General features: G+C 36.2%; 1 protein-coding gene across 1 annotated transcript; it reads left to right on the top strand.

Annotated features, from left to right (window-relative positions):
- Window positions 1-1343: 1343 nt before the first annotated feature.
- LOC121419291 (succinate dehydrogenase [ubiquinone] flavoprotein subunit, mitochondrial-like) lies at window positions 1344-23777 on the top strand. Its single transcript, XM_041613687.1, has 16 exons — window positions 1344-1540; window positions 2899-3000; window positions 4804-4965; window positions 5543-5598; window positions 6060-6147; window positions 11376-11540; window positions 12284-12432; window positions 12756-12880; window positions 14671-14839; window positions 15646-15841; window positions 16399-16599; window positions 17407-17499; window positions 18467-18565; window positions 19439-19582; window positions 20494-20607; window positions 22195-23777. Exons 1-16 carry the CDS (start codon window positions 1475-1477, stop codon window positions 22279-22281), a joined length of 2016 nt encoding a protein of 671 aa, XP_041469621.1. The 5' UTR covers window positions 1344-1474; the 3' UTR covers window positions 22282-23777.
- The last annotated feature ends 1413 nt before the right edge of the window (window positions 23778-25190 follow it).

Consider the following 25190-nt stretch of genomic DNA (forward strand, 5'->3'; position numbering starts at 1 on the left):
CAAACATGATTTACAAACAGTGGCGTAAGAGGCGGGGGGCAGGGGGCCAAGCTGCCCCCCCCCCCGGCGGATTTAACCGGGAAAACCAAAAAACGGGAAAAACAGAAAAGGGAGAAAGAGAGAAAGGGAAAGAAAGAAAGAGGAAGGGGGAAAGGAAAGGGGAAAATGAAAAGAAAGGGAAAGATAGGGAAAATAGAAGGAAAGCGGGAAAATGAAGGAAAGAAGAACATGACTTGTGAGGAAGTACAAAATATCCTGAAATACTAATAGCCGTGATAGCATGATTAGCAACAGAGGGATACAAAATAAAAAAAATAATACATAAAGTAAATGAAGCGAAATTTTAAAATGTCATAACTTTCTTATTTTACATCCGATTTTGATGAAATTTTCAGTGTTAGGCTTGTTGATTTTTTCTCTTTTTATTCAAATCATGTATTTGTTGGGGTGGACTTGTCCTTTAAGGGGGTACTAGTAGATCTGGGTAGATCAAGCGCTGCGCTGGCCGCGTTAGCGAGCGCTAGGATTATCGCCCTTCATGGTGTTCATGGCTTAGGTCTGCTCCCGAAGCTCCTCAAATTTGCCCAAATTTGCACCCCTAAATGGCGTAATTTTCATAACCAAATTATCAACCCCAAATGGCGTGAAGAGAGAAAGAAAAGGCTACCTTTATGGCGATTTACCAGCGACTAGGTGCTGAAATGCAACCCTTTTTGCCAAACATGCCAAAGACATCGACGCCGCCCGGGTGCCTGAAATATGGGACCCTTTTCGACACTTTTTCTGAACACGGGTGCGTAGCAGGCCATGTGGAGAGTGACCCCCCCCCCCTTGGCCATGCTGTGCCCCCTCTTTTGTTTGTACTTATCACACATTGAATGCTCGGGCCACAATCATTAAAACAACGACTGTTCATACATATGACCAGGAAATTTTTGGCTCTTGCTCCCCCCTCTCCCCTGGCCACCGACCCCTGCGACGACCCTGTTTTTTTTTTTTTACCTATGGCCTATCCCTAACCTACTAAACGAAACCCTCTTAACATTCTTCTGAACCATTGCAATCCTAACTCTGACCCTGTGCAAATGTCGCAGGAACCTGTCGCACATCCTTCCCATCCTAAACCCGACAACTAAAAAGCCTCTTTCGCCGCCCCAATTCCTCTCGCATTGTTATGTAACGAGAATTGTGACTCGTTTCGTAAGTGGCTTTCGCTGACTCCACCAGTATCATCGAGTTTATACGCTAAATGAATCCTCGCTAGCGCGCGCTGAACGCACAAGCGAAATCGGATATGCAGGATATTTCATAATAATAGAAACTGAATTGAGAAGACCGTCAGATCAGCCGAAGACGACAGGATCAGGAAAGAGTGCCAATCGGATTTAGCTAGCTACCATTTTAGAAACCTATTGAAATATCTGTGGAAAACAGATTTGAGTGATTGCAGCGTTGTCTCCTTTAATAAATAAAAATGGCAACCCAGCTTGGAGTAAGATTATGGTCAGCTGCAAAGAAAATCGACATATTCCCAAAACTTGTAAGTACCGGACGATACACCTTACCGTACGGTGATACGGTACGGTACACGACGTTACTCTCTCTCTGACACTGACAGACAGTGAGACACCACTGGCTGCCACTGCTGGTAACGGCGCGACCGTGCCCGTGATGCGCTCAGCCTCAGCCAGGCCTGGGGCCGTACTACTCTGAAAATTATCATAAGAGAAATATTCTTGTATCTTGAGAGTTACAATAAAATCCTCATTCTGAAAATTATCTTTTCTTGTATATTTTCTTGTTTGTAACTTTCGAAGAGCACGTGTGTCAGAGATAGAATTATCATGATTATGCGTAAAGTTAAAACGGCGCATATGGCATAATCCCTTTGGCTTTGCGAAAGATATCAAAAGGTATTCTGAAAAGTCTCTTTCTTTGCGGTCTCTTTCTGAACTTCTTTGCAAAATACAAGAAAATTTACAAGAGGTAGGGGGCTATTCATGCTAGTATTAGTATTGTAATTGTTGCATGCAATGTTTGTCCGTCTGCAATAAGTAGATCTATTTCTTACTGCATCCTGAAAAAACATGTTTTACAAAACAAAAGGAGACTTTCCACAGACATATCGAAGGATTGGTAGACTTATCAACAATTTAAAATTGGTGTTCGAGACAATATATCTTTTCAGAGAAAATATGTCTATGGAGAAGAGCCATGTGTATTTTTAGCACAGACATAATAAGCATGGGGGCACAAGAAAATTATGCCTGATATCAACAATGCGCTTCATTATTTTTCAGAAGAGATGCTTCTATAGGTTGACCTAAGCTTAAAGATAGGTTGATGATGAAATATTGGGCATGTCAGATAAAATAGGGGATGTCCTTACAGAGATACGACAATTTTCAGAATACCGATTTAAGAGAAATATAGCAAGCTGTTATCGAGTTACAAGAAAAGTTACGACAATTTTCAGAATACCACCCCATGGGCCATATTCTGAAAATTTTAGAGTTGTTATCTTCAGAGTAACAATAAAATTAAAATTTTAAAATGCTGTTATATCTCTCAACCTGGGACTGGCTTAGCCCAGGGGAAATTCCCGCAAATCGCCAACCTCCAGAGTTCCAGCCTTGCCTGTCTCCCAACATTAGCCATATAGAATGCTGGAATCTCCAAATTAATGAAAAAAATATGTACAAAAATATTATGGAGGTCATGCACTGCACCTAGATTTGCATGATTGGGATTGTGACTAAATTGTCAACTATTTTCACTGATCAACATATTTTGAATGTGGGGACTTTGAAGAGCTATCATCTGCAGTGGATCAGTCCTTCGTGTTATTCTTCAAAAATAACGTGGAAATAATTTTAAAGCTTCATGATCTTTGTCCAGCTTTCTGCAGGTAATCTTGTCAGACCAGCAGCAACCAGCAACAGGAATTTTCATTTCTCAATAGAAGGAAGACAAACAGGAGATGGAACCAAAACAAGTCAGGTTAGTTAACACCAAGAGTCTGTTGATACCATGGTATCAATATGTTATTTCAATTACAGTGTTTAGATATGGTGTTGGTGTTGCGGCTCAGGGAACTATGTTATGCATGCACATTCCACGGTCGATCATGACACCAGCATCATTTCAAGTACATTATTGAAATCTGGTATTGGTGTTATGGCAACATCGACACCAGTGGCAAAGCTTTGAAGTGAGGCTGGTCTAGTGTTGAAATCTGGTATTATTGTTATGACAATGCTCTTTATTATTGAAATGAGGCTTTACTCGATGCTGCTGTTTATTTGATGTTCAGGGAAGATAATGAATTTATGAGTGAAAATCATCAAAGCTTCATTCAATGTATGGAGCAATGACTCTTGTTTTTTAAGTGATTTTAGACATTGCAATCAAGACAATAAGGTTTACTGCATTTTCTCTCCCATTTTACTTCCATAATTGATTCTGTTTTAGCATGTACTGTTGGAAGACTTGATTACCATGTGCTATCAGACATGATCAGTAGCTTCATACTAAACCCCCTTGGCTTCAGTGTTAAAAGCTCAGATAAGCAGCCTTTCATGCTCAGACATCTACATGTACATTAACCCAAACTTAAAATCACACAATGTATGTAGATTTTAGTCCATCCATTGGGCATGTACGGTCTCAAAGTTTATTACTTGATATTTACAGTTATGATTCCTGAACTTTATTGCACGTGTTAATTTTTATTGATGAATCGTGTGGATCATTTGAGGCCTCATTCTGTTTTATTATTTGCAAATAATGCATGCATTTGCCTTGAACCTTGTATTTCATTTAAAATGTTCATGTGTAATATGGGCAATTAGTTTTAATAGTTATGAGATATCATAAGATGTAATTCCCCTTTTCCCCGTTTATTCATCTATTCCCTCTTTTACTTCTACTTCTTTTCTCCTTTTCATTCTTCATCATCATGTTTATTTTCTTTTTCTGTATCTAATTTTCCATTTTTATGTAGTTATCATTGCCATTTATGCAGACAAGTGAAAGACAGGGTTTTGTTGAATTTATTTGCCATTTATGAACAACCAATAAACATTTATGGGCAGGCTCCCATTCATCATACATGTTTAACTGAACATGCTTTATTGAAATCAAAAGGTGTTCAACATCAAGGGAACTGTAAAAGCAACCTAGACATGCAACGGACAATGGATCCCATTTCATGAAACAACATATGATTTGAAACTTGCACATTGTAATAAGGATTTTTCTGATGTAGTAAAATTGAATTATCCAGGAAACAGAAATGACAAGATTGTAATAGGTTAAAGGTCACTTCATATAAACCTGGGGCCCGTTTCATAAAACTTGTTACAATAACAACATTGCAATAACAGTTAACCTACTGAATCCTTCTTTCTGATTGGCTGATGTAAATTTGTTACAGAAATTGTGCAGTTGTTATTATAATAAGTCTTAATGAAACAGAACCCTGGAAGAAACGTCCTGCTTCATGTACGCAATGAGATTAAGAATTTTATAAAGTACAAGTGTGTGTATTCATTAATGTTTTTGCATGTAGATTTCATAAAATTCATACAAGTAAATACTCAAGAGGAATCGAAATAGAAACAAATGTTTGACATTAATAATTTGTCTCTAAGTCAACACTTATGCATTTGTTTGTTTATTTATTTTTTATTTAGTTTGGTATTAAATTAAATGCAGATTAGCATTCTTGGGGGTATTCTGTTTATATTTAAATGTTACATATGTTTAACTGTATCATGATTTCTCTTTGGTCATCTTCTGTAGGTTTCAAGAGACTATCCTGTTGTTGATCACACCTTTGACGCTGTTGTGGTCGGTGCTGGTGGTGCCGGTCTGAGGGCAGCATTTGGTCTGGCTCATGAAGGATTTAAGACTGCCTGTGTCACAAAACTCTTCCCTACCAGGTCACATACAGTAGCAGCACAGGTTTGTTCTCACCGAGTCATTTATTTGTGAACCACTTGGTCAAAATCTCATTGTAACTTTTAATATCAATTAAGTTAGTACAAGTTTATTCCTGTTCAGTATAGTTGCTCATTTATTGATGCAGTTATGACCAACCTAGTGTTATTGATCCACAATTTAATGAATGGTTTTTACTTTAACACTGCAAAAACTCTGGTGTTGATTTAACACCAGCCCAGAATCTATATATGTCCACACCAGAGAAGTATCGAAACAACACCAGTTTGATGTTAGACCAAAATAAAACTGGTGTCATGTAACACATCTCTGGTGTGGATATATATAGATTCCGTGCTGGTTCAACACCAGAGTTTTTGCAGTGTAGTTGCGATATATTTAAGGTTGAAACCCCTTTGTTCACTTATGACCTGTCTCACAGCGCATTGATTATTTCACATAACTCAATGGGTGGCTCAGTTGAGACCTACATGTAGCAAGTTTCTGCTGTGACCTACCTAGTCCAGAATTCATTCATCAGTTCAGATGTGATCCATTTTATATCCTGAGGTCATTTATTAATCCCTCTTTTTTTTTACAGGGTGGTATCAATGCTGCACTTGGGAACATGGAACCAGATAACTGGAGATGGCACATGTATGTTAACTCTCAATACATTTTTTTTCCATTTGAATTTTTTTAATGAATGGGCAAGTTGGCTCATTCAGTTGTAGTCATGTTTGGTGAATACCAGACACAGACGCCTGCATGTATATTACATGGTATCATTCCTTTTCCATAATTCAAAACAATGATTGTCTTCATCAAATGGAGAGTCATCAAAGTAGGATTTCAAGAGGAGATCATATGGACGATAATTTGTTAAGCAACAAAGAAATATATAAAGAGAGCTGAAAGTTTGAATGAAATTGGAAAATAATTAGAATTTTTAAAGAAAGTGTTGAATTTCAGACCGATAGGATGTTATGAAATACAATGGTAAAAAGTTTCTGAAATGGATGTACATATAAGAAGAATATTTTAGATCAATGATTAGATTTATTAAAGGTAAGAACGCAGTCATTGATGATCTCCTTGTCTGTGTGTTTTCTCTATAGGTATGATACTGTCAAAGGCTCTGATTGGCTAGGAGATCAAGATGCTATTCATTACATGACAGAAGAAGCCCCCAAGGCTGTTATTGAGGTAATCCTTTTATTTAAAAAAATATGAATAAGAGGCAAACATTTAAAAAAGACATGTGTTTTTCAACATAGTACAAAGAAAAGGTTGGAAATAGATGACAACAGAATCCATACATAAAACATTAATATAGGTTTATGACACGACTGAGTACATAATATATCAAGTACATTATTGTAAGGATTTAGTCAGTATTGACTGTGAGAAATGAGAAAAGATATGGCATCTTAAGCTTAAACTTTTTTTACCAAATAGTTATCTGCTCATCCTGGTCCAAATGCAAATGAGTGAACTGATGATGTTCCTCACTATTTCTTGTTTATTTTGAACGTGAAATATTCATATTTTCCCCTCATTAAAATGTCTAACAGAATTTGTTTCCTCGAAAGAGGTGGGATTGCAGTCATTGAAACTTATTGCCATTCCCTGTGGTGAAATCTGCAGAAAAAAATGAAAAATTCTATTCATATAAACACAAAAGAAATTGTGAGTGGCATCGACTCTTTCATTCATATACCTTGTATCACTACGATGTGCATGTAATTGCAACTTAAAAAAAAAGCAAGATATCAAAATGCCATGCCTTTCATATTTTAACCAGATTTGTTGGGTGGGCTTGCCCTTCAGATTAATGGTATAGGAACTGTGTCTCTGAAACATGAAGCTACATGAATGATTGTGGGTCTGATAACTCTTTTTGATTGCATTGTGTACAAACAATCATTAAAGACAGCCCAATGATCAATTGCTAAGACCAGAGGTACATCAGTATCAGACCTTCATTTTTGAGGAGCGCGATCGTGCCGGCGCTCCTACCGCGCTCCTAAAAAAAAATAAGGAGAGCAAAAAAATCGTGCTCCAAAAAAAAAAAAAAAAAATCACATTTCACATCTTTGAATCCATGAAATGGACTTCTATTTTCAAAATTTCTTTGAAATTACTTTGATTTAGTTGAAAACTATCAGAAAAATGAAGAATATTCATCTCTTTCCCGACTCTGATTTTAATTTAAACTCGGTAAATATTGCAGTCCCATGTAGTCCCATATGGAGATTTTCATGGCAACACCATGGAAGTCTACATGTGGGACTACAATATTTACCGAGGTAAGTTCAAGTCAGAGTCGGGAAAGAGGTGAATATTCTTCATTTTTCTGATAGTTTTCAACTAAATCAAAGTAATTTCAAGGAATTATGGAAAAAAGAAGGCCAATTCATGTATTTAAAGATGTAAAATGTGAATTTTCTTTTTTTCCTTCATTTTTTTTTTTTTTAAGAGCATGTACGACATCTTGTAAACGAATTGATATGACCTAGGCCTCGTTTCACCACAGATTAATTAATAGCTCCACAGCTATTGCATATACAATGTTAAGAAAGATCTACAATTTGTCATACATGTATTAGTCGATTTGACATTTCCGAACCTAGAAATGTTCTTTTCGATGAAGTTTTTTTCTTGATTCGTGTTCCTATGGGGTCCAAGAACAAATTCAGCTTGGTTGCCAAAAGTTGCCATTAGGGCAATTTTGCTAATTTGCATAAATCCAAAATGGCCGCCAGATGCCATCTTGAAAACCTAACTTTTGAACCCCTGTCCACAAAATGATGAGTAATGACTCGTTTTAGGGGTTTAGAGATGTGTAGAACTGATTTCTGTAATCATTTTTGCAATATAAGGTCATCTTTAGGTCAAATCCAAGATGGCCGCCATATGCAATCTTGAAAAATTGACTTGTGTTCCCCTTTCCCCAGAATGACGAGTAATACCTCTACTTAGGGGTTTTGGGGTGTGCAGAATCCATTTCTGCTTTCTATTTTGCAATATAATGTCATCTTCAGGTCAAATCCAAGATGGCCGCCATATGACGCCATCTTGAAATATCAATTGTTGAACCTTTGCCCCAGAATCATGAATAATAACTCTATTCATGAGTCATTAGGTATGTTGATTCAATTCATGTAGTTATTTTGCACAAAAGATAATCTTCAGATCAAATCCAAGATGGCCGCCAACCGCCATCTTGAAAAATTACTGTCTGAGGCTTATACGTGTTTGAACTAATGTAAAGGGATTTCAGTAAGAATACTTATTTCTTTTATTAATTCTCAAGTTCATTTCAACATTAATTGCTCAACTTAGAATGAATCTTCTTTAGGTTTGGGCTATCTATTTCGAGTGTATTTTTTAAGGTCCATTCATACCTTTGTACTGAAGAGGCTTTTAGGGTCTTATTTCAATTTGACAGTGTTTTATCAATATTATTTTTCTAAATCAATGTGTTCAATGATTGGTTGGCATCAATTCGCCTTAAAAGACGATGGTGTAGCGCTAGGCCTTTCGAGAGTGACTATAGAGCTCCACTCTAGAGTGGCAGTCTCTAGAGCAAATTTTTACAGATGAAGGAGGATGGCGCTGAGACACGTTTATATAGAGATGCTGCCCTAGCCTTCCTCCTAGCCAGTTGGTCTGCCAATTTAGCAATTCGATTATTTTCTGACGTCTTGACCCCTGTACTTAGTAGCTCTCCATAGAATGGATGGCGACTATCATCTACACCTTCATAAGGGTTAGTGTCTATGCCGGCAAGTTTTATGTCATATTTGCATGTGTCTTTAAAACGGAGGTGTGATCTATGGATGGGGTGAGACCAATCACACAGCTTACCTTACCTTGGCGAATCCCTTCTTGGATTCGCCAAGGTTTCATGGGGCAAACATGCCCAACCACCTGAGGTGCCTTTGACTAAGGAGCGAGAATAAGCTTTTGATGCTAGCATGTACGCTGAAGGGCCTCTGTATTTTTCACTTTGTCCTGCCATTTAACGTGCATGATACGTCCGAGGCAGCTGACATGGAAGGTGTTTAGCAACTTTTCTTGGTCGGCGTACGTTTTCCAGGACTTACTTCCGTGCAGGAGCTTGGCCATGAATGTGACAGATTTTACAATCCTGATGCTTATATGCTTGTCCTGTGAAAGGGGACAAGAGACATATAGTCGGTCCAAGGTAGGTGAGGAGTCCACCATAACCAGACGAGTGTGTGCTCTTGATATACATATCTGGAGGACAGTCGGTGTCTTGAGTCTATCAGGATTTCTGACTGTCTCAAAGTCTGATGGATGGTCCAAACCCCTTACATGCACAAGACAGGCAGCTGTTATGTATGACTAGGTCTTGTACTCCCACTTCTTGAGAGGCAGGGGCGACATCGTTTCCGTAAAACATTTCACGAATGAGAACAATCCTGACCGTGGAACAGTCTTGGGGAGCCTATCTTCTGCAGGAGGCTAAAGAGTGCACTCCTGCTGACCAAGTCAATGGCTCTTGTCAGGAGGAAAAGTCCAATAATAATTATTAAGGAAGTTAATAATTAAATCAATTTTTTTGAAAAAAAATACGGAGAAATCACTTTTTAATTCAAATAATACTTTAAAGTCATTTCACTGGAAAAGTATGGTTGCACAGAAATAAAAAAGGGATCAAAACTCCCGAAATCATAGCCCAAACCTTGAATGGTTTAATTCTAAAGTAATCGGTTAATGACGAAATCTATCAACCATCTGACCATCTTAGACATGACTTGACCTCGAACTAAAAATGGAGTGATTAAAAGAAATGAATCATTCTCACTGAAATCCCCTTACATGAGCTCCAATACATAACAACAACCTTATTAGGGACAGCACGTCTTCAAGGTTCAATAGTCTCGGAAGTAGTTTTTTTTTATTTCTTAATATGGCGTTTAGTGGTCATGTTGGATTATTTTGACCTGGAGATGATCCTACATTGCAAAATTATGAATAGAAATTGAATAAACATACCAAATAACTCACGAAAAGAGGGATATTATTCATGATTCTGGGACAAAAACTTGATAGTTAATAAAAGAAATGAGTATCTTACTAAAATCCCGTTACATTAGTTCTAACACGTATAAGCCTCAAGCAGTAATTTTTCAAGATGGCGGTTGGCGGCCATCTTGGATTTTATCTGAAGATCATCCTTTGTGCAAAATAACTACATGAATTGAATCAACATACCTAATGACTCATGAATAGAGTTATTATTCATGATTCTGGGGCAAAGGGTTCAAAAATTGATATTTCAAGATTGTGTCATATGGCGGCCATCTTGGATTTGACCTGAAGATGACATTATATTGCAAAATAGAAAGCAGAAATGGATTCTGCACACCCCAAAACCCCTAAGTAGAGGTATTACTCGTCATTCTTGGGCAAGGGGAACAAAAGTCAATTTTTCAAGATTGCATATGGCGGCCACTTTGGATTTGAGCTGAAGATGACCTTATATTGCAAAAATGATTACAGAAATCAGTTCTACACATCTCTAAACCCCTAAAACGAGTCATTACTCATCATTTTGTGGACAGGGGTTCAAAAGTTAGGTTTTCAAGATGGCATCTGGCGGCCATTTTGGATTTATGCAAATTAGCAAAATTGCCCAAACGGCAACTTTTGGCAACCAAGCTGAATTTGTTCTAGGACCCCTTAGGAACACGAATCAAGAAAAAAACTTTATCGGAAAGAACATTTCTAGGTTGGTGTATTGAGCTTATGAGACTGTCAAATCGACTATATTGTAATGAATTGATTTGAGCTGTTCACGAAGAGCGATTCTCAAAAAAATAAGGAGATCAATCTATTGAGCTCCACAAAATTATAAACATGAAGGTCTGCAGTATTATCTATTCCATAATATTATTTCTAAGTTACAAAGAGTCCAAAATTCATGTGCGAGACTTGTCTACCATGTGCCAAAGTTCCACTACACCTCCTCTGAGAGCTCCGCTGGTTGCCAGTGCGTCAAAGAATTTCATTCAAAATTCTGTTAATTGCATGTCAATCATTAATCGGTCAGCCCCATACTACATAACAGAATTACTCAAACTTAAAACCCAAATCGCATAGTCGAAGTCTGTGAAGTTCCACAGATAAATCATTGTTCCACACTCTGCAATTCGCACTTGGTGCTCCCAAACTCCACCACTTACTATCTTCAAATCAAAATGGAAAACATCAAGCAATCAATTAATCAAGTAATTTCTGTGTACACTAATAGAATGAAGTAAAAAGGGCTCTGAAGTAGCGCAGCTAAATATATTCATATAAAAGCTGCGCTATACAAATTTCTGTTTCATGTTATCTATTCTATTCATTATCTATCCAACTTTATCCATTTTAATTCATTTCAACTCGTTACTATTCACCAGCTTGAGAACTATGGCATGCCTTTCAGCAGAACAGAAGAAGGTAAGATCTACCAGAGAGCGTTTGGAGGTCAGAGCTATGACTATGGTAAGGGAGGTCAAGCACATCGATGCTGTGCTGTAGCAGACAGGACAGGTCATTCACTGCTTCATACACTCTATGGACAGGTAATAACTCATGTTACTCAAGCTTTATTGAATAGTTTTTTTCTTTTTCCACTATCAAAGCTAGATTTGAGCCGTCGCAGCATACTAAAATTTCACAAGAAACTCTTTAAATAAAGGTTGCCATATTGTCATAAATCTTATAAAGTTACAGAAACCTAACTTTATGAAATAAAAACATCTAAGCTGAAATGCAATTATACTGCCAATCTTAGGGTGGGAGTCAAATTGACACCCCCCCCCCCCATATATCCTGGTCTGAAATAGCCCAGTTGAAATAGGGTTTAACAATTTTGTTTCACAGTATAGACCAGGGGCCTGTTTTGTAAGGACTAAATACTTTAGAAACTACATGTATGTCATTGTGGTAACAGGGATCAGCATCCCTGTTAAGCAAAATTTGAAACCTCTGCAGTTACTTATATTTGAAAATATTCTGTTGATTCATATTAACCCCCAAAGTATTAATGATAGTACCGGTAGATTTTTTATGCTTTGTGTATTTTTATAATTCTATTTTGATACTGTTATGTTTAATGCTGTTTTTTATGTAAAAGTTCTGTACAATTCAGCTCTTGCTGCGAACAGTCTTTGAATAAAATACCATTATTATTATTATAACCTTAAATGTTGTGATGGTAGTTACCATCATGGCAGCATTACACTAGTTGTAGCTCTTTGTGAAACCTGCTCCAGGACAGTTCTTTACATCAAGTGAACATGAATTTTTTTTTTCCTTTCCACAGTCACTGATGTATGATACATCATACTTCATTGAGTACTTTGCACTGGATCTGATTATGGAAGAAGGGGAGTGTCGCGGTGTGGTGGCGCTCTGCATGGAAGATGGCTCAATCCACAGGATCAGGGCCAAGAACACAGTCCTTGCTACAGGGTAAGATAATCAATCTAGGTCACAAAAGTTTGTGGGAACCATTCTGATTGGTTCATAATCAGTAATTTGAACACAAGCCATTTGCAAGGATGATTTTGATTGGCCATTGTCATTGACTGCCAAACTCTGTTGCTGATCCATTCTTTTTCTTAAAGTTGATGGATAATCTGCAGCATCATTGATCAGTACATATAACATGTCTTTTCTAGTTTTGCTTCTCATAGTATAACTGTTCATTTGTTAAAAATGAAAAATTAGAGTAGCTGTGTCATTTCTAGTTAACATATGCATGATTTGTTTTATTTTCGATTTTTTTTTTTCAGTGGCTATGGACGTGCATACTTCAGTTGTACCTCGGCTCATTCATGCACCGGGGATGGGACAGCTATGCTTACCAGGGCTGGGCTAGCGAATGAAGATATGGAGTTTGTCCAATTCCACCCCACAGGTAATTACAAGGGCCACACAATATGATATCTTTAATGTCACAATATGATATCTGAATGTCACAATATGATATCTGAATGTCACAATATGATATCTGAATGTCACAATATGATATCTGAATGTCACAATATGATATCTGAATGTCACAATATGATATCTGAATGTCAATATGATATCTGAGTGTCACAATATGATATCTGAATTCAATATGATATCTGAACGTCAAAATATGATATCTGAATGTCAATATGATATCTGAATGTCATTATGATATCTTAATGTCACAATATATCTGAATGTCAATATGATATCTGAATTCAATATGATATCTGAATGTCACAATATGATATCTGAATGTCACAATATGATATCTGAATGTCACAATATGATATCTGAATGTCACAATATGATATCTGAATGTCACAATATGATATCTGAATGTCAATATGATATCTGAGTGTCACAATATGATATCTGAATTCAATATGATATCTGAATGTCAAAATATGATATCTGAATGTCATTATGATATCTTAATGTCACAACATATCTGAATTCAATATGATATCTGAATGTCACAATATGATATCTGAATGTCACAATATGATATCTGAATGTCATTATGATGTCTTAATGTCACAATATATCTGAATGTCAATATGATATCTGAATTCAATATGATATCTGAGTGTCACAATATGATATCTGAATGTCACAATATGATATCTGAATGTCAATATGATATCTGAATGTCACAATATGATTTCTGAATGTCACAATATGATATCTGAATGTAAATATGATATTTGAATGTCACAATATGATATCTGAATGTCACAATATGATATCTGAATGTCACAATATGATATCTGAATGTCACAATATGATATCTGAATGTCAATATGATATCTGAGTGTCACAATATGATATCTGAATTCAATATGATATCTGAATGTCACAATATGATATCTGAATGTCATTATGATATCTTAATGTCACAATATATCTGAATGTCAATATGATATCTGAATGTCACAATATGATATCTGAATGTCACAATATGATATCTGAATGTCACAATATGATATCTGAATGTCACAATATGATATCTGAATGTCACAATATGATATCTGAATGTCATTATGATATCTTAATGTCACAATATATCTGAATGTCAATATGATATCTGAATTCAATATGATATCTGAGTGTCACAATATGATATCTGAATGTCACAATATGATATCTGAATGTCACAATATGATATCTGAATGTCAATATGATATCTGAATGTCACAATATGATTTCTGAATGTCACAATATGATATCTGAATGTAAATATGATATTTGAATGTCATAATATGATATCTGAATGTCAATATGATATCTGAATGTCACAATATGATATCTGAATTTCACAATATGATATCTGAATGTCAATATGATATCTGAATTCAATATGATATCTGAATGTCACAATATGATATCTGAATGTCACAATATGATATCTTTAATGTCACAATATGATATCTGAATGTCATTATGATATCTTAATGTCACAATATGATATCTGAATGTCAATATGATATCTGAATGTCACAATATGATATCTGAATGTCACAATATGATGTCTGAATGTCACAATATGAAAAAAGGGCAGCAAAATGAAAGTCTTTTTCCTCTGCCCAACATTGTTGATGCCTCATATCAATGGTGCAGAAAATAATTATTTTATTATCAAGATCCATGTGATTGTAGACATTATTGAATAAGTTATTTTGTATTTACTAGGGATCTATGGAGCGGGTTGTCTGATTACAGAGGGATGTCGAGGAGAGGGTGGATACCTCCTCAATAGTGAAGGTGAAAGGTTCATGGAAAGGTATGCTCCTACCGCCAAGGATCTTGCATCAAGGGACGTTGTCTCAAGGTCGATGACTATTGAAATCAGGGAAGGAAGGTGAGTACCTGCTGTAGCAAAATGAGCTTGGTTCCCTTTTTCTTCATTTATATTTATGGTTAATTTGATTTGAGATTTGATTTCAACAGACTCACCTGTAAAACTATCCTATGGATGTTTCACAAAGATTTAAGTATGACTTAAATCACACTTAAATGTAGACGCGTATCTGAAGTATAACACACAAGACATTTTATCCGACAAGTCCCATTTTATCTGACAGTTACCATAGTAACACTGATTCTCAGCCAATAAGAATGAGGGAAAGATGTCAAATCTGACAACTTGGATTAAAATGTTGATGAAACCCTCCCCAGAAGGCAGATTATACTTGTACTTTCGAGGGGCTGTGGACCATTTTGCTGTCCCATCCAGCGTCTTTGTTTTTGTTATGATGACTTGATGTCTACAATAGAGCACAAAGTCTTAAAGCAGATACGAACCAATAGCGCCATCTCAAGTCCTCAACTACTCATACCTGGCCATTTTCCTGACCCATAATGCTAATGTAGTCTCGCAATATAGACCCACTTGAATAATAACATGCGAATTAACTACTCAATACATTTGTAACGCAATAATCATGTTACCAAGTAGCAAAACAATTACTTTTCCTCTCAAAACAATTTAGTTACTCTATACAAATGCAATTAGAGGTCAATTTATTCTCTCTAGTATTAGTAGATATCTGAAAAGGTATATATTAAGACTATGTATTTGTAACACAGTCCATGAGAGACCACACACAGTTTACTACCCTTTAAAAGTGATTTACTAGTACACCATCCGCTCTTGTACTTGTCTAGGGGCTGTGGACCAGACAAGGACCATGTATACCTGCAGCTGTCCCATCTACCACCCCAGCAGCTAGCCACCAGGCTGCCCGGTATCTCGGAGACTGCCCAGATCTTCGCTGGCGTGGATGTCACCAGGGATCCAGTCCCGGTGCTCCCGACTGTCCACTACAACATGGGTGGTGTGCCTACCAACTACAAGGGACAGGTCAGTACTTGACTCGAGATTGAAACTTCTCAGAAATGAATAGCATCATTCTAACTCCAACCTCATGAACACACAAATGCTTGTATTTTAGCTTTGATTTGATCTAAACTCTGGTCAACGTTGTGGTTTAGCTATAGAAAGCCAAGTGAAATAATGAAACTTTTTAGATACCAAATTGAACAGCACATTTCGCAATCATATCATTAGCAATTGATCGCTAACCTTTGTGTCACAGAGCCCTGAACATTATTTCTCTTTGAACCTTGCTGAAGTGAGCATTGTGGAAGATCTAGAGCCAGTTTAGATAAGACTAGTGCCTCTTTCTTACTGCTTACCAGCTTATCACACAAAAGTGAAATCATTATTCGGTAAGGTCTTACCCTACATGTAGATTGCATTTGGTCAGTTAGTGTAATTAATTTGTGATTTATTGTGTACAGTTTGTTTTTTATAGAATTGCCACATATATGTTACACATTATTTGGCGAATAAAGATGATGTATAAAATGTGGAGTAACAATATGACATTCATGCACATCTTCCACTTGATATGATAGGTCCTGGAATACAGTGATGAGAATGGTGACACAGTTGTTCCTGGTCTGTATGCCTGTGGAGAGGCTGCCTGCGCCTCGGTCCATGGCGCCAACAGACTCGGAGCTAATTCTCTTCTTGATCTGGTTGTCTTTGGACGTGCTTGTGCTCACACCATCAGGGAAGAGAACAGACCAGGAGATCTGATCCCAGACATCAAAGCGGTAAGGCTCACCACCAAGGGTGTGTTTCATCAAGATTTAACTATGTTGGTAACCATTATTGTTACAACCATAAGAACCTTAATTGTGATTGGCAGCTGAGTTCTGTCACCATTGTAGTTTTCATAATTGTAAGTCTTAATTACAATGGACCTGGATCCTTCATCTCATCTGTTCCTATAAAAAAAATCTGTCCATCAATCTCAATATAAATGGTAAACAAAACCCTATATCTAGTCATTCCTTTATTATCATAAAACCTTTTCATCTCCCTATTTCTGTCTCCTGTCTTTGAAGAAATTAAGACAGGAGTCAAATGTTGGATTTCTGGTGTGTCTCATAAGCATCTTGTCTCTGATTTTCAATGAGAAATTTGTTCTGAGCCAGTCATATGCAAGGATATCAGGAGATAATAACAAATTGTGAAAATAACAGACTATTCATTTCACAAAATGCTTGACAGGAACGTTGGTTCTCATGTTATATAAGTCGTTACATTTACAATTTTCCATTAATTATATTAACATTGATACATGCCATTTTACTTTCTCTTGTCTAGTATTACCATATATTTATTGTATTCATTGGAAGGGAGAAAAGTCTTGGGACTTTCATGAATGGTCGGCAAGTATTCTCTATTTTCATGTGAATTGCTGGCTCATACCAAAAGGGTTTAGCCCATTGAGAACTAGACCAACTGCCTCTTGTAACCCAGTGAATGTTATAAACAATACAAGTTACAAGTAAATACTATAGTATATTACTAGTGCTTGTCATTTATTGGATTTATTCTCCTTTTGTTTTTTATAGAATGCCGGTGAGGCTTCAGTGGCTAATCTTGATAAGTTGAGGTATGCTGACGGTGACATCAAGGCTGCTGAACTCAGGCTCAAGATGCAAAAAGTAAGACCAATGTTATCAAAGTATTGCCAATTAATTGTTGTTTTGTAATAAAATGCATTTTCCGTAGACGCCAAAATGCAATCATGAGGTGTCGATCTCCACAAGGAGCTTAGAGTAACTCTTGGAAAGTGATCGGAAGCCACAATTACTTTTTTAAATTTCTCAGTAAACTAATGAATGAATATGATTTATAATGCACCAGATCCATTCTGCAGTTTAAACTTTTATAATATTAGTACATATAGTTGTTGCTTGTGCAAGTTTGGATGTATATGAACCCATTCCCTTGGTGACTGAGTCTGCCTATCAGACTGTGATCCATTGAAATGTATTTTAAATCATGATTAACTTGTCTGCTATGGGCTGGTAGATATTTCTTGGTCATTAAATACCGACTTACACCATTGTCATAAAATCCTTGGAAACAAAACTTCCTTGAAATCGCCCATGTTATCAATTCAATCTATACATGTATTGGTATTTAGACTAATGAAAATAAAAGGGTACATTAAGTTGTAGCTAATTATTTGCGAAATTCTTATTGAATATGAAGTTTTAAATGAGTAGTCTCCAGACTGGTTTTCAGTTAATACAACTTTTGCAGATGTAATGTGACTTTGCTCCAAAGCTTTGATATCGTTTAGAAATGTGATGTGTAATAATTTATCTCTCGTTAAAATAGAAAATGGGAAGATGGACTAACCATTGTAATCCATCATATTATGTCGATGGTAATTAGGAAGTATATCATGGAAAACAAACTCCATTGCAGAGGGGTTGGACCACTGATTGTGGTTTAGTTCCGTGTATGCTTATCATTGTGCATATATGCGACCTTCAATTTAATTAATGGGGTTTTTTTTAAGGGGTGTTCATGTAGTTCTTAGGATATTAAACAACCCTTTAACAATAATTTTGAGACTGTCCTCCATTATTCAAATTTGAACTGAATGTTGTTTGTTGACAGACCATGCAGAACAATGCAGCAGTGTTCAGGACTGGAGAGACATTAACAGAGGGTTGTGAGCTCATTAGTGATGTCTACAAGAACCTAGATAACATCAAGGTTAGTACCTCCCACGGTTTTATTTTTTTCATGAAAGAATTTTCACCGACAAAGTTGCTCTGAGCCAATCAGATGCAAGGATTTTGGTAGCTTATAACAAACAATAGTTAGTGAAAATCTCTATTTATTTTATGAAATGATCCCCTGGTCTAGACCAGAACATGCCATTGTATTAATCAATATACACATAAAAGGTCTGAATACAAAGCCTATTGAAGGCTGAATGGAATTATGTACTGTGTAGCCTGATAAACCTGATAATCAAGTTAGAACTTGTGCTAGACTTTGTTTTACCAACCAGTTAGTGAAATTGCTAATAACAGTTTGTGCCAGCTGACTAGGTTGTGTTACACTAACAAAATACAACAAGGGAAGGTATGTACATTTTCCATTACAGAGCATATGTATCTTTCATTTAGACTGATGCTAATGCAATATCGTTATGTCTAGCCATGATGATGATATACATAGTAGTTGTTTGGGATCTCATACTCATGTCATATATCTCTATGGAACCTAAGGAGGAAGATGATCACTGTTTATTTAATTCATGTCTTATAATTTGAATTGGATATCTGGAAATATATATACGAGATTAATTTAAAATTAATTTCAAATAAGTATTAATTTTAAAGATACCCTGAGTAAGAAATGTAAGAGATGTGGAGAGACGTATGTATTTTTCGTATTTATTTTAAAAAGAGAAAGAAAAATACAGTCAAACTTGTCTTTAAAAGGGATGCTCCAGGCTGAAAATATATTTAAATAAATAGAGTAAAATTCACACAGAAGAATGCTGAAAATTTCATCAAAATCTGACGACAAATAAGAAAGTTACTGAATTTTCAAGATTTGCATTTTTCTTTGTCCTAGCTCTTTGATCGTGGCATTGTGTGGAACACAGATCTGATTGAGGCTCTTGAGCTACAGAATCTTTTGTTGAACTCGGTCCAGACCATGTACAGCGCTGAAGCACGAAAAGAGAGTAGGGGAGCCCATGCAAGAGAGGATTTCAAGGTCAGAAATCAATTTGCCACACTTACTGTTCTATGAATAAACCTCTTGTTGGCTAGCTCTTGTCCACAGTTACCTTCAGATAACCGCAGATATATGTACAATATGATTATCTACCCCAAAGTGTGCATTTAATCTCTGAATGCATTTAGGTGAACCTGCCTTTGATATTTTATGAGCCACAATGCTTGGAACCCAGTTCTCATAAATAGTGTACCAAAAGAAACCGATCAAACTTTACTTAAACACCATCTCATTTTCATTGATCTTTCTTTTGCCATTTTGCGACTTTGAATTCTGATACCAGTTGATGTGAGGGGCGATAGCCTCTCTGCGATTGAACCAGTCTCTTCATTATTGAAATGTGCTAAAAAAAATTATTGAAGCTAGCCTGTGTAAAAAATGTAGTTCAGTTTGACTGTGGAATTTGCAGTGCCCTTGTAAAGTTTGAACAGTTTCTTTTGGAACCCAGTTTATATTCCTTGTTGATATATCAAACAATCCTCTAGCAGTTCTAATACCAACGGTTATCTGCACATGCTCATATTTTATCCATAACTTGGCTTATTATATTGCCACCCTTTCCCCCTTAGAAAAAAATATAGATAAAAAAAAATGAAAATATTTCTGTCAGAAGCAGATTTGTTCCACTTTGTATAAAGATAATTCATCCATTTTCAGTTTTTATATTTATTTTTGTTTACCCAGGGTAACCCCATCAGTGGACTAAGCACTGTTTTTCTTGGGGGCCCTGTATACAAGTAACAAATACATACATATAATAAGTACAAACAATGAAAAAGTAATAAACAAGGAAGAAAATATGCTCAAAGAGACTAGCAACCTGCAGGACATACACTCAGACAAGTGAACAATGATTGAATGCTTGTTCTCTCTCTGTTCTTTGCATGCAGGATCGTATTGATGAGTATGATTATAAGAAACCCCTCGAAGGTCAAGAGGAGAAACCAAGTTCAGAACATTGGAGAAAACATACCATGTCATACATGGATGAACAGACTGGAGAGGTAGGTCTTTTGTTTTTTTCTCGCCTGCATGGCAGAGCGCGACTGTAGGCGCCGCTTTCCCGGTGGCAGCAACATCAAATCTTAACCTAAGGTTAAGTTTTCGAAATGACATCATTCATTAGAAAGTATATGGACCTAGTACATGAAACTTTGACATAAGGGTAATCAAGTATTACTGAACATCCTGCCTTGGTTTCAGGTCACATGACCAAGGTCATTTAGAGTCAATGAACTTTGGGCATGTTGGGGGCATTTGTTGAATTTTCATTTTTAATTTTTATGGAACTTGTTCATAAAACTTGGACAAAAGTGAAATCAAGTATCACTGAACATCCTGTGCGAGTTTTATGTCACGTGACCAAGGTCAAAGGTCATGTTTGGTCAATGAACTTTGGTTATGTTGGGGTATTTTTTTAATTTTATGGATCTAGTTCATGGAACATAGACATAATGGTAATCAGGTATAAATTATTGTTTTGCACATCTTAGATCACGTGATCATGGTCAAAGGTCATTGTTTTTCAATGGACGTAGTATTTCAATATCATGTGAATGTTTTCTTTTTGAATGATTATTCAATTCCTGTTTTCAAAGTCAGCACTGCTGCTATAATGAATCGCGTAGTGCAGGCGAGGCTGCTAGAGCCGTTCCACTTGTTTTACTTGCATGTTATGTTACCACTTTGTGAAGAGGTGGGTGTTTCACAAAGTTGTCTGCAATTTACGATGGCTTTACGCATGACTGGTGACACTTTCTTGTGCAAAATGATGTATCTCTATGCAGCTGACTTGCAGCAATAGGTGTCCCAGTTGTATGTAAAGTCAGTTGAAATTATAAGAGCAATTTTATGTAACACTTGCCTCACCGTATAAATCATTTCAAATAACTTTGCATCTGGTTCTATTCATCCATTTTAGTTGCTTTGATTACTCTAAACAATGAATCATTTGAAATTACTTATGTTTTTCCAGTTTGGGAAGTTGTCAGATAATTGACTATTTATAATGGGCTTATTTATTGAAGTTGAAATTCTGAAGGATTGACTGAGAAAACTGGAAAAATTAAATCACAGGGAAGGTAGACATTTAGTCTTGTATTTCTAGATGGTATTGATTTGCCCATGATTTGTTTCTTATATCCTATTTCACTTCATGAAAATTTGATGTTGAAATTTCAAGATATTTTGAAATCCATGAGTTTCTGTCCCACTAATTTTTGCCATGACGATTGTCAAATATATCAGCATTCATGTCATTGAAGGTCACGGGGTCAAGGCCAAAGATCTTTTCTTGTATTTAAACTTAATATTGAAATACAATATTTGTATAGGTAGGTCATAAGATATCACAAGCACTTAAATGAAATTTGTTTTTTTCTCTCTCTCTAATATGGGAAATGTGTAAAGCTACAGATAACAAACAAAAGGGCATCCCATTTTGAATAATTTTTGTTATTATAAGAAGTGACAAGTTTATTTTCATGAGTAATGATCTCTCTCTGTCTCTCTCCCTGACCCTTTTCACCTCTTTCTCTTTATCTCTCTGTCTTGCTATCTCTCTCTTTGCCTTGCTCTCTCCCGTCTAACAGGTCAAGCTGGAGTACAGACCAGTCATTGACGAGACCCTAGACCAACAAGACTGTGCTACTGTCCCACCGGCAGTTCGGTCTTACTAAACCAGCATCTATCAGATCATCATGAAGAATTATACATATATACATTCTAACTTGTCTGGAACGACCACCGTCTGGAGTCAAAAAGGTCTTAATTAACGGACATGTTCCTGCAATGCAGGTTTTGATAAAGAATATTATCATAAGGAAACCAGGTTGTGATCTTTATTGACGGTCTCTCTATACAGCTGGTTTCTAAAGCAAGTTTGACAATGCACCACAGAAGCTAGGGTGAAAATAAAAACTATGTGGCCAAGGATTAGATTTCATAAAGGTCGTCTCAGCAGATGTTTGATAAATGTTGTCACTTACCTATCAACAGTGAGTTGATTATTACTCAAGTTATTATAAAAGCTGGTGGTTACTTCAATAATTTTGTACAGGGGTCTAAGGTTTGGCCCTGTTTATGTGAAACTACAAAGATGAAGTTGCCATCACCCTTTTCAGTGACTGAATCCATATTCCATGAAGTCATGTCTACTGATTGCTGGAAAGCATATTGTTACAAGATATTTTGTCACATCATCAATGATAAGTGGTTATTTGTTAAATGTCTTTTGTTTAAATGTGGGAATGTGTGTCTTACGCCGGGTTACCTGTGTTTTTCAGAATGCTCCTGCCGAAGTAGAATGTTGCGTTCTCTCATATCTTGATTTAAATTTGGATATTGTATTACATTGAATACAGTGATACCTTGGAAAACGCTTAAATTTAGGTTAATAATGTTCTATCAGTGCTTATTTGGAAATGATTGGGAGCGTATGACAATTGTGGAATGTTAATTGTTTCATTCAGGAGCTTTTTGTTTGATATTTTTGCAATTTGAAATAAGTTTATCACCATCACCCATCTCTAGTTGGTTCTGTTTCTTTAAGATCATCATAAATGGTGTTCATGTGCGCTCCATTTACGTCATCATTATGAAATATATGCACACTTTGTATTAACCAAGAAATGCATTATTTTGGGCTTTGTTTTGCACATCGTTCAGTTGTTTCCTGCTGTGGATATCGTTTGAATTTTGTTGTACGCAGTATACATCCAGTAAACGTTGTCCAATACTTAATTATTTAAATAGAGCTAGATACATCCCTATGAATGAACCGTACATTGTCTGGTCAGAGAATAATCTGGTAGAATAAAGATTATTTTGCCTCAGCATGCCAAACTGAATTATTTCCAATGCGGTCCCCTATGGATACTTTCAGATCAAGCTCAGTATTGTTGTAAAGTGAGACAGTATACAAATAGCAAATAGGCATGAGTGCGATGGTGCGAGATTTCGCATGAGATGTAAGGAAGATGCTCTATTCAACGAGGCGTTAGCCGAGTTGAATAGAGCGTTTCTTTCACCGAATGTGAAATCTCGCACCATTGCACAAATAAGATTATTCGCTGTTTGTGTTGTACAATGCCTCGGACTTAGGCGAAAATATCGGGGGAAAGGGAGTTTTTTCTTGCAGTATCTATGAAAAGGGAGCAAAACAATTGAAAGCAAATCCCAAAACGCACATGACCTCGGGCAGCATTGCTCATGTAGCCAGCAAGCTATGCACGTATTTACCCTTCATTTACTGAGTACAATGAATTGAATCGTATTGTGATGTCACCTCCCAAAGCCGTGCAACGTTACATATCGGATGGTACGTCTTGCGTGCAATGGTACGAATGTGTGACATTCAGCCTCCCATTTGCTCGCGTAGAACAAGCTAAGTAGGCGTTGTACAATAAGGGACATCCTTCCTCGTGTTGACATGAAAACAATCATCCTGTGTATGATGTGATGTGATCCCCAATTATATTGCACTCTGTTAGTAAAAAAAAAAACAGTTTGCAATGTATGATATGACTAGTATGGTAAATAATAAACCATGTCTTATTTGATTATGTATTGTATTTACTATTTGATTGGAAAGAAGATAGAAGTTTTGTTCTACCTCTGAATTCACACATCTAAAAGTTAAGATGTTATTGATATGTTATCCTAGATTGATAATATATAACGAATGCAAGATATATTCAATATACTTAAGAATTGGTTTTAATTTTGCACTTATCTTTGTATAAAATGATTTATTATCTGAACATTTTGGTAATAAATATTGATAATGAGGGTTATTATAGGATCAATTAGAGACTTGGATTTTTTTAATCTGTGTTGCAGGGATTCTAAATTCATTTATGAATAAATTTAGGTGAAAGAAATCCAATGATGTGAGTCAAGTAAGAGCTGTATCATTTAGAAGATTTTCCCCCTTTTTTTGTTGATACATAAAATGCAATATAAATATTTTTTTCCTGTAAATGATATATACATGTATATGCTATCAATGTAAGTTTTCAATTTGTCATTGGGGTATTCAGCTATTAATAACGACATCAAGATTTATATATTACTTGATGAACTACCACAATCTTAAATTACTTTGTTCACTTTTGTATCCAGAAAAAAAAAGTAAGAAAGAAAAGAAAATAATTGCACAAACTTTCTTTTTTTATGCAAGAAAAAGAAAGTGAAGTACACCTGATGGTCACAATATCTCCCCCATGGAAAGCAATACACAAGATTTAAGTTGTAACTGTTGCTCACTCTCCGATATATATTTTCACTTGCTGTGGTATACTAGTATAACATTTCACCGCATAACTCAGATCGCGTTCATGGGATGCACCCTACCACCACCTATATATTCATGAGATTTCAAGTTTCAATTTCTGTGAGTGAGCATTGAGCATGAGTTCTAAGTCGGATTTAACTCCCCAGAGAGAGGGGGATGTTTCACAAAAAGTATGACTTAAAGTCATGTTAAATGCCAACGCGCACATGATTGTGTAACATGGAATGCTATTGATGAATACGCAGTAGTGCATGTCTTCTTAGCGTGGTTTGACCAATGCAGTGATGCCTTTAA

The sequence above is a fragment of the Lytechinus variegatus genome, chromosome 1 (genome assembly GCF_018143015.1).
Source record: "Lytechinus variegatus isolate NC3 chromosome 1, Lvar_3.0, whole genome shotgun sequence".
NCBI lineage: Eukaryota > Metazoa > Echinodermata > Echinoidea > Temnopleuroida > Toxopneustidae > Lytechinus > Lytechinus variegatus.